A 9,503-nucleotide genomic window follows, 5' to 3' on the forward strand; every position below is an offset into this window, starting at 1 on the left:
CTGTCCTCTGGCCACCACAGCCGTGGCTCCGTCCTTGCTGCCTTCGCTCCTAGCAGACACCCGAGATAACGCCCCACCACCACCAGATCCAACATCCCCCCCCCCGCACGCACCCAGCCCTTTTGCTCCAATTTATTTTCCACACATGAAAAAATCCCCCCCAGGACGTGAGGGGGCTGCCGGGAAGCGGGGGGGGGGGGCTCAGTCACGGGGGGGCTGGCACTCCTGGCAGTCCCGCATCTCCTCGGAGTAGCTTTCCACCTGGATGGTGGTGGTGTGGAAGCGGAAGGTGCCCTGCAGCCGGGAGTTGGCCTCCTCCAGCACCTCCTGCGCGCTGGCACCCGCATCTGCAAGGAGCAAAGGAGGAGATGTCGGGGTGTGGGTGAACCCCGAATCCTTCCCCTGCTCCATCGTTTCCCCGGGAGTGACACTCACTGATGGCGATGTGCACTGAGAGCAGCGGCTGCGCCGCAGTCAGCGCCCAGATGTGGAGGCTGTGCACGGCCTCCACCCCCCCCACCGCCAGCAGCGTCTCCCGCACGGCGTTGAAGTCCATCCCTTTGGGGGTGCCTGGGGAGGGAGAACCGCAGGCGCTGGAGGGACGGGGACCACCGCACCCGTGGGTGGCCCCGCGGCCTGGACCCCCCCCCCCGATGGGTCCCTACCCTCCATGAGGACAAGGAGGACGTCGCGGAGAATGGTCAGCGTCGTCCCCAGCACCAGCGCGGAAAAGAGGAAGGTGCAGATGGGATCCACGTATTTGTACTCGGGCTGGAGGGGGTGGGAGAGGGTGAGGCCCCTCCGGCACCATCACCCCACCCCAAATCCCCATCGGCACCAGCGGGGAGGGGAGGCGGTCCCCTCCATCTTGCCCCGTGCCTGGCCAGGGCTGGCTGAAGCCGCCATCCCTGCGTCCCCATCCCCGGCATCCTTTCTGCCCCCGTGACCACCCAGACCTTAAAGAAGATGATGTAGGACGCGACGAGGACGCCGACGCTCTGCAGCAGGTCCCCCACAACGTGGACGAAGGCCGCGCGGACGCTGGCGTTGGGCTGCTCGCTGGCCACCCCATGGCTGTGCCCGTGCCCCGTCTGGTGCAGAGCCACCCCCATCCTGTGGGCAGGGCAGCGGTGACATCCCCGGGGTCACCGAGCATGGGGAGGGGGACACCCGGGGAGGGCGAGAGCCGGCCGTACGTACACGACATTGACGGCCACGGCGCAGGCGGAGGTGATGAGCATGACGCTGCCCTCGATGTCGTAGTCGGCCGAGAGCAGGCGCTGGGCCGCCAGGTAGACCAGGACGCCCGTCACCACCCAGATGGAGAGCACAGAGAGCAGGGCCCCCAGGATCTCTGCGGAGAGCCCCCCCAACCCTGCATTGCTGCTTTGCCACCGTGCCAAGCCCGAGCACCCTCCCGGCCCCCCTGGCAGCACCAGGGCTCAAGGTGGGCACCCAGCACCCCTCCCCAGGGTTGCTCCCTGCACAGGTATGGTGGTGCCTCTGCCCTGCCCTGCCTGTGCACGTGGTGTTGGGGCTTGGCCAGGGGTCCCCGTGCCCCCCAGGGCTCCCTGAGGCACCCAGTCCCCGTGGGGAGGGCACCCTGGGATGCTCTGAGTGCTCCCTGGGGTCCCCGGGAGCCAGACGGGAGCCCTGGGGTGCTGCTGCCCCGTTACCTGCCCGGTGCCAGCCGAAGTTCATGGTTTTGGTGGGGGGGCGCGAGGACACCCAGAGTGCAAAGAGACTGATCATGATGCTGGCAAAGTCCGTCAGGAGGTGGGCTGCGTCCGTCAGGATGGCCAGGCTGTGCGCCAGGTACCCACCTGTGGAGGGGGGGCAGTGGGGACATCGGGATGGCATCGGGGCGGGGGGGGGGAGTCCCACCCCAAGGCATGGACCAGGTCACCTCGTGCCGCATTGGGGGCCCCACCGGGCACTTTGACCCACTGAAAAGCACTGGGGAGCCCTGCCCACACCCTGCCTGCACCCTGCGGGGCAGCCACTTGGGGTCCCTCCGTGGGGACCACCCCGGCTGGACCCTGCACCCACCACTCACCCACAGCTTCCCCCACCATGAAGACAAGGCAGATGCCAGCGGCCAGGTAGAGCTTCCTGCGCGCCCGCTGCTGCTGGCCGGGGTGCCCCGCAGCCCCCCGTGCGTGGCAGTGCCGGCTGCGCTGTGTCCCCATCTCCAGGGCGGGCGCCTGTCCCTGCACCGAGTTGTGCCCGTTCTTTTGCACAGCCCCCAGGTAGGACCTGCCGGGGACAGGAGCCGTCAGGGGCTGGAGCAGGGGGGGGGCCCGGAAGGATTTTGGGGAGCGGGTTGGACACTGAACGCTTCCCCCCCCCCCACCAGCCCCTTCCCTGGTCAGACACCTCCAGGGGACCCCACCTGGGAGCCCCACAGGGAAGAGGGGACACCAGTCCCCCCCCCGGGCACCCCCCTACCCGCCTGCGCCCTCGCTCAGCAGGTGCCGTTTCTCCTCGCCGGCTGCCATCCTCCGGTGCGGGGGGCCGGGGCGGGTGACCCCGGTGTGTGGCCGGTGCTGGTGGCAGCCGGTGGCCTCGGCCCGTGTGAAGTGCCGGGGACTCGTGTGCAAAGCCCTGCCGGGGGAGGGAGGGCCAGGCCGGCTGCAAAGCGCCCGCGGCCGCCTGCCCCAGGGTGGGCCTGGTCACCCGGCACCTGGGGGGGGCTGCTGATGGAGGGGGGGGATTGCTCTGGGACCCCCATGGGCACCCCCCAGAAACCGCACGCCGGGGCATGGGTGCAGCCCCCAAGGCAGGGGGAGGATGGAGCATCCTCCTGTCCCCCCTAAAGGCACACGGTGATCCCCCCCTCCCTGCTCCGGGGAGCCCTCGGACCCCCCCCCGGTCTAGATACAGCCGCAGAGCCACCGTATAACAGACCAGACCAGACCTCCCCCCCCCAGCACTGACATCTGCCCACCGCCCTGGGGGAGCAGCTCGTTAGAGCCCTGGGGCTAATTGCAATCGTGGCACAGCCCAGAGCACCGCTGCGGGCGCTGCCTCGGTTTCCCCTTGGCCAAGCACCAAGCCGGGCTTCTGGTTTTGCAGGAGAAAAGCATTTGTGGTATATTTTTGCATTCATGGTATATTTTTGCAGCCACATGAGCTCAGACGGCAGCGAATGGGCAGCTCAATGCCAAGGCCATCCTGGTTTCAGGAACCGGCACATCCCAGATCATCCTCACCTCCCCTCCCGCATCCCGAAGCCCGGGCGAGCACTGGCCCCAGGCACCCCATCACCAGGAGATAAATCCTGCGGGTGCCAACCTGTTACATCCCCGGGCAGGCGGCCAGGCGTGGGGTGCCAGCGCTGCTGGAGGTGCTAATGAGGCCGAAAATTAAGTGTTGGACCGGGAGGTGTCCCTCTGCCGTGCCGGGTGCTGGCAGGGACATCGGTGATGGCACCGGCCCGGGAAAGCCATCTGCATCCCCAGCGCCCATCATGGGGCTGGCAAGCTGAGAACGAGAGGCGAGGAAAAAAAACCACCCAAACCACCAGTTTTCTTTACAAAATACACAAAATTCAAATTTGTGACAATTATATACAAAACAAGAAAGATACAAAACGTGCGGAATTGTCCTGTTTGCACCCGTATAGAAAAGTGTCCTGTGCTGGAGCAGGCGCCGGCTCGCAAGGCCACCAGCCCCCGCGGCACGTGTGTCCCCCCTCCCCGTCCCGAGTCCCGTCGCCGGACATCCTGCGCCCGCGGCGTTTCTCCTGTGCCGGCAACGTCACTGCGGCTACTGGGGAGCTGTCAGGGGGAGAGGATGGGGGGATCAAGGGGGGGTCCAAGCCCCCAAAGCTCCCCCACAGGTGCTTGAGGGTCCCAGGGAGGTGGGCTCGGCCGCGCTGCCCCTTACCCATCACCGTCCTCTCGGGCGCCTCATCCTCCTCCACCTCTTCTTCCTCCCCATCGAAGTACTCCTCGTCTTCCTCAGCTACAAACAGGTGGCCAAACGTCACCGTGGGGCCACCGGGAAAGGCGACGGGTGCCACCGGGATGGTGGGAGTTGGTAAAGGGGCACTGGGGGGGTCAGGGGCTGAATTACCAGGGTTGAAGTCCAAGGCGCGGACTGCCTCAGCGAGGTGGTCCAGGCTCACCGAGAAGGCATCCATGTTCTCATAGCCGTGCTCGATCTTCTCCAGCCTGCCGCCCTTGGAGGCCTCCACGATCCTGGGCAGGGAGAGCACGGCCGTGTGTCCCTGTCCCCCTCCCCACGCTCACCGCCTGGGCGCCCCGTGGCCGAATCCTGTCCGGCTGCGGGGCAGGGACTGGGGATCACCGAATTTTCCGCAATTTGGGCACTTACGTTTTAATGAGCTGCTTGGCGTTCTGTGGGGAACAAGAGCAGAGGTGAGTGGAGCCATGTGGCAGCCACCGGCGTGTCCCCAAGCCGGAGGGACCCCATGCGGGCACCAGCCGGGGGGGGGAGGTTTGGGGGTCTCACCATGAGGAAGGTGGCTTCCCCGGTCTCCTCCATCGACTGGATGGCCGTCTCCACCAGCCGGCTTGACTTCTCCAGCTGCTCCTTGTACCGGCGGATGAGGCCCTGGACGAAGCCGGTCTTGTCACCCTGCTCGTGGGTGATGCGCTGCAGCAGCTCTGACTTCTTCTCCTCCAGCAGCGCTGCCAAGGCATCAAAGCGAGCGCACAGCTCCTGCTTGGCCGCCTCGCTGTTCTCCTGCGGGGACGAGGGGCAAAGGATGCCACGTGTGTGTCCCTCAGCATCAGCAGCATCTCAGGGGCTTCCCTGCTCCGTGGGCTCCAGCTCCCTCCCAGCCATCCCCAATGTCCCCCCCCTCCAGCTGAGGTTTCACCCCCAGGCTCCTTTTCCCCCTTTCCTCACCTCGGTGCTCCGGCACGAGTCCTCCAGCTGGGAGATGATCGTCTGGATCCGGTCGTTCCCCGCCACCAGCATGGAGATGCAGTTGTTCAGCTCGGTCTGGGCAGGGACGGACGGACAGAAACAGATTGAACCCCAGCGGGGACAGGGACGGGGACACCTCCCATCCCAACGTGGGGATGGGCTGGGCATTGCCTGGCCCCAGCTCCGCTCCCCCCACGTCCCCCCCCAAGCCACGGCCGCTCTAAATATAGGCTGTCTCCTGGGCGAAGTCACCCGGGGGGATATTAATACCCCGTGAGCGGGTCCCAGTGCTATTTGTGGCCGCCCCAGCTCAGCACATCGCCCCGGGACCAGCCGTGTCCCCCGCAGCCCCCCTGTCGTGTCCCCCCCCACGGCACCTTCTGGCCCTGGAAGACGGTTTGCAGGGGGGCGACCTCGCAGTCCTTGTGGGCACCGAAGACTTTGCACATGGAGCAGGTGGGGACCTCGCAGGTGACGCAGTAGATGTTGATCCGCTCGTCCTCGTGCTCCTTGCACATGGGGTGCTCCCCCTTCTTCAGTGGCCTGCTGGAGAGAGTGGCACGGCCACGGTGACGTCCCCGCCGTGGTGACATTCCCATCAGGGTGACGTCCCCACGGCGGTGAATCCTTGTCACGATGATGTCCCCACTGCGGCATCATCCCCACTGCGGTGACATCCCCCTTGCAGCATCATCCCCGCTGCGGTGACATCCCCACTGATGCTGTACAACCACCCCAAAATCAGGTCCCCGGGAAAGAGGCCAGATCCTGGCGTAACCCCACACTTGCTCTTTCAGGAGCCACCGACCTCTGTGCCTCCCTAAGCCCCAAGCCCAGTAAACCCCAGTTTAAACCAGTGCGGCACTGGGCACGGCAGCAGTCAGCACCGGTGGGTGGGGGGGCCCCAGGGCCGCGTTCCAGGGACTCTGCACAAGCACCTAAATTTAGCCTTGGGCTGCCGGGATTGACTGTTGTCACCCAACGCGTGATTTTGAGGGGGACGGGGCGCCCAGAAAACCCCCCCCCCAGGGGTCACAGCCAGGGGCTGCAGCCAAATCGTCCCCTCCGCAGCAAGGGGGGACATGGGGACAAGCCGACCCACCGAAGCAAAGACAGGGCTGGCCCCCCAAACGCCCCCCCCCCCCCCCCCCCCCCCGGCAGCCGCGGACACCTGCCACGTGCCATCGTCCCCGTCCCCATGGCTCTCAAACAATATTTACAGCGGTTCAGGGAATTTGGCCGGGCCCCCCCCCCCCCCCCGCTGTCCCTCTGCCCCTTATCAGCCAGCAGCGCCCGCTGTCACGAGCACGGCCTGGATTTGTCCCCCACACCTCTTATCTCCCACCGAACGCTCCAGCTGCAGAGCACGGGGGGAACAGGACCTGCCCTGCTGCCAGCACCCCCCGGGGACCCGCCATCCCCCCCCACCCCCAGCCACCCAGAGACACAGACTGCTCTGGGGATTTGGGTCCAGGGAGGAAGATTTGGGTCCGGGGAGGAAGATTTGGATTGGGGACCACTGAGCCGGCAGAAAAGCTCCCCAATTTCTCGCCCAGCTGCGATCTCCTGCGGTCTCTGCAATGGTGCTGGGGCTCAGGAGGTGGCATCCCCATGTCCCCACATCCCCGCATCCCCGTGTCCCTGTCGGGGCGAAGCACGAGCGATCAGCCACAGCCACCCGTGCCCACCTGGAGCACTCCTGCTTGTAGATATCGATGATGTTCTCCACCAGCAGGTTCCTCTGCAGCCCGTAGACACCGTGACGGTCCAGCAGCACCTCGTGGCGGCATGACGGGCACCGGAAACGGCCCCCCGAAATCACGCTGCCCCGGCTCTGCCAGCATGGGTTGGCGGCCTGCGAGGAGGAGATGCACATTGAGGGGAGGGGTCCATGAACATCCCCAAAGCACCAGGAGCATCCCGGTGATATCCAGCCCGGGCCAGGGGGAGGAGGAATGGGCGCAGGGACCCCCCTCTCACCTGGAAGACGTCGTTGGCGCACTTGCGGCAGAGGTTGTGCTGGCAGGGCAGGATCACCACCGGCTTGCTGAACATCTCCAGGCAGATGGGGCAGATGAGTTGCTTCTCCAGGCTCTCCATGGGGCTGCCATCCCGCAGGATGCCGGCTTGGAAATCCATCGGCACGACGGCGCGTTCCTCTCGCTTGCTCTCGGCTGCCGGCAGCACCCCTCGTCCCGCTATTTATAAGTCGCTCCTGGGTCACGCGGAGCCAAATCCTGACGCGGGGTCGGGTGTCCGGGGAAGCAGCACCTGTCACACGGGACTGAGCCATCGGGATGCCGCTGGCGGCGGTAAACAAGCGGGGACAGGCTGTTCAGGAGGCTCTGCCCGCCCGTGCCACGGCCGCTGGCACGCCGAAACTGGAGCTGGGGGGTAAACAGGGCCAGGCTTCGCCCCGGGGCCAAGTGACCGCACACCCTGGGGGGCAGCGTGGCCGGATCCTGGGGCTGGACCCCACAACGGCATGGTGCTGGGGGTGTGGAGGGGCAAAAACCACCCCCACGGTTATTCCGACATTGCGGTGGTGCCAGGAACGGGGCAGAGCCGGGGCCAGCAGCAGCGGGGGGGGGGGGGTGTGGGGGGGTGGCTTATCAGGATCAGCTCCCTTTGCACCCCCAAACTGCAGTCACTGCTGGGGTGCAAGCACGCGCCTCGCCAGTGGGTCCCCAGGCTGTGCTCGGAGGGGAGAGGCAGTCCCCATGGCCAGCACGTGCACCGGGGTCTCCCCTCCTCAGGCAGGACTCGGGGGGCTCTTCTGTACCCCTAGATGCGGGGACAGCTGCAGGGAGGGCTGCAAGGGCTGCTCCCCGTGCCGGCGTGCGCGGCCATGACCTCACAGCCCCTCCACTCGGTTGCAAAACCTGACCCAGAAACGGCTCATGGGGTGGTGGGGTGGGGGGGGGGGGGGGGAAAGCGGCCGAGCACAACCCCTCGGGACCTGCACCCACCGGAGAAAACAACCCGGGTGCACGGTGCCCAGCTGGCACGGCGATAAACAGGGTGGCGTGCCAAACGCCAGCGCCCGTCCACAGGGAGACCTGCAAATGTTGGCAGCTGCGCGAGGAGAGGGGGGTAATGATAGCACCGTCGCCTATGGGTCACGCTGGCGGGGGGACAGGGTGGGGCGGGGTGGTGGCTGCTGCTGCACCCACAGAGACTGCGGGCAGGAGGGGATGAGTGCTGGGGTGCAGGGGTGCGTCGGTGCAGGGGTACGTGGGTGCACAAGTACGGGGGTACGTGGGCGCGTGGGTAAATGGGTGCAGAAGTGCAGGGGTGCACAGGTACACAGAGCGCACGGGTACATGGGCGCAGGGGTGCAGGGGTGCACAAGTGCAGGGGTGCACGGGTACACAGGGCGTGCGGGTACAAGGGTGCATGGATAAATGTGTGCACGGGTAAATCAGGGCACAAATGCAGGGGTACATGGGTGCAGGGGTACATGGGTGCACAGGTAAATGGGTGCAGAACTCCAGGGGTACGTGGGTGCAGGGGTACACAGGTGGATAGGTACAGGGGTGCAGGGGTACGTGGGTCCACGAGTACATGCATATACATGGATGTATACATGGTATACATGGTACGTGGATGCATGGGTACAGGGGTGCACGGGTACAGGGGTACAGGGGTGCACCGGCCCCACTTTCATTGCAGCCAGCTCCCCCCGAGGCAGGGCAGCCCCGCAGCTGGTTTGGGTGCTCCTTCCAGGCAGGCTCACACGTGCACCAAGTGACCGTGCTGGGACTGGCCAAGCACATCTTGCAAAATTGTCCCCGTTTTGGCACTTGGGGCTCTTCCAGGGAGGAGCTGGCGTGGCAGCGGGGCTGGCTGGGCACGCAGGGGGGCAGCGCGCGGGTCGGCCACTGCCTGGAGCAAGGAGCGGGGCACCCAGATGTGCACCCATCCCCTGGCCCTGCCTGAGGGTGGCATTGATTAACTAATTGCTTTTGGACTCGATTAAGGGGATTCGTGGGAACAGAGGGGGTTTAATGCCCTAAGCAGCTTTCAAAACCCACAAGGGGCTCGTCGCCCCTAATTGGCTTGGGGCAGCTTAGGCAGGGCCCCGGGACGCTGATCACCACCGAGCTTGGTCCAGTTAATCGGGGAGAGGCGGGAGAGCGTGTTGCTGTGTCAGGAGCGTAGGTGAACCGCCCCGCTTGGGCTCCGCAGGGCTCTGAGCAGCGGCCGGCCCTGGCTTCTCCCAAAACGACCGCAATGGCCTTATAGGTTGAGAGGACAGCAGGGACCACGGCAAGAGCCTCACGCCCCCCCAAGTCCTGCGCACGGGGGGGGCAGCTCCAGCCTGCAGAGGAAGGGGCGCAACGGCAAAGCGTGGGACACACGGAGAGGGGACAGCTCTCCACTAAGAGCTGTGTCGCTGTCACAAAAAGCCAGAGTGCACCCAAAGGTGCGAGGGACTCCGCTTATTTAATTCTTAATGCCAAGCAATAAATTAATAAATAATTTTAAAAAAAAAAAACAAACCACAAAACCAAACCATAGAAAAACACCAAACCACCTCCCCAGAAAAGGAGAGCCGTTATTGGAAAGCGGGGTGAGCACAGCGGCGGGGGATGCACAGGGCAGGA

General features: G+C 65.5%; 2 protein-coding genes across 3 annotated transcripts; both read right to left on the bottom strand.

Annotated features, from left to right (window-relative positions):
- Window positions 1-116: 116 nt before the first annotated feature.
- SLC30A2 (solute carrier family 30 member 2) lies at window positions 117-2,764 on the bottom strand. The gene is made up of 8 exons (XM_075773758.1): window positions 2,449-2,764; window positions 2,057-2,256; window positions 1,677-1,823; window positions 1,201-1,354; window positions 957-1,113; window positions 666-771; window positions 436-570; window positions 117-347 (listed from the first exon to the last, which is right to left on the bottom strand). Exons 1-8 carry the CDS (start codon window positions 2,496-2,498, stop codon window positions 202-204), a joined length of 1,095 nt encoding a protein of 364 aa, XP_075629873.1. The 5' UTR covers window positions 2,499-2,764; the 3' UTR covers window positions 117-201.
- A 762-nt stretch (window positions 2,765-3,526) lies between these two features.
- On the bottom strand, window positions 3,527-7,080 carry TRIM63 (tripartite motif containing 63). Of its 2 annotated transcripts, none has more exons than XM_075773760.1 (9): window positions 6,877-7,080; window positions 6,585-6,751; window positions 5,274-5,439; window positions 4,876-4,971; window positions 4,477-4,710; window positions 4,339-4,361; window positions 4,078-4,202; window positions 3,889-3,966; window positions 3,527-3,779 (listed from the first exon to the last, which is right to left on the bottom strand). In XM_075773760.1, the coding sequence occupies exons 1-9, from the start codon at window positions 7,033-7,035 to the stop codon at window positions 3,769-3,771; spliced, it is 1,059 nt and encodes a 352-aa protein (XP_075629875.1). In that variant the 5' UTR covers window positions 7,036-7,080; the 3' UTR covers window positions 3,527-3,768. The 2 variants fall into 2 exon arrangements, with proteins under 2 accessions (XP_075629875.1, XP_075629874.1); XM_075773759.1 differs by having other exon boundaries at window positions 5,274-5,442.
- Between the last annotated feature and the right edge of the window lie 2,423 nt (window positions 7,081-9,503).

The sequence above is a fragment of the Balearica regulorum genome, chromosome 22 (assembly GCF_011004875.1).
Source record: "Balearica regulorum gibbericeps isolate bBalReg1 chromosome 22, bBalReg1.pri, whole genome shotgun sequence".
Taxonomy (NCBI): domain Eukaryota; kingdom Metazoa; phylum Chordata; class Aves; order Gruiformes; family Gruidae; genus Balearica; species Balearica regulorum.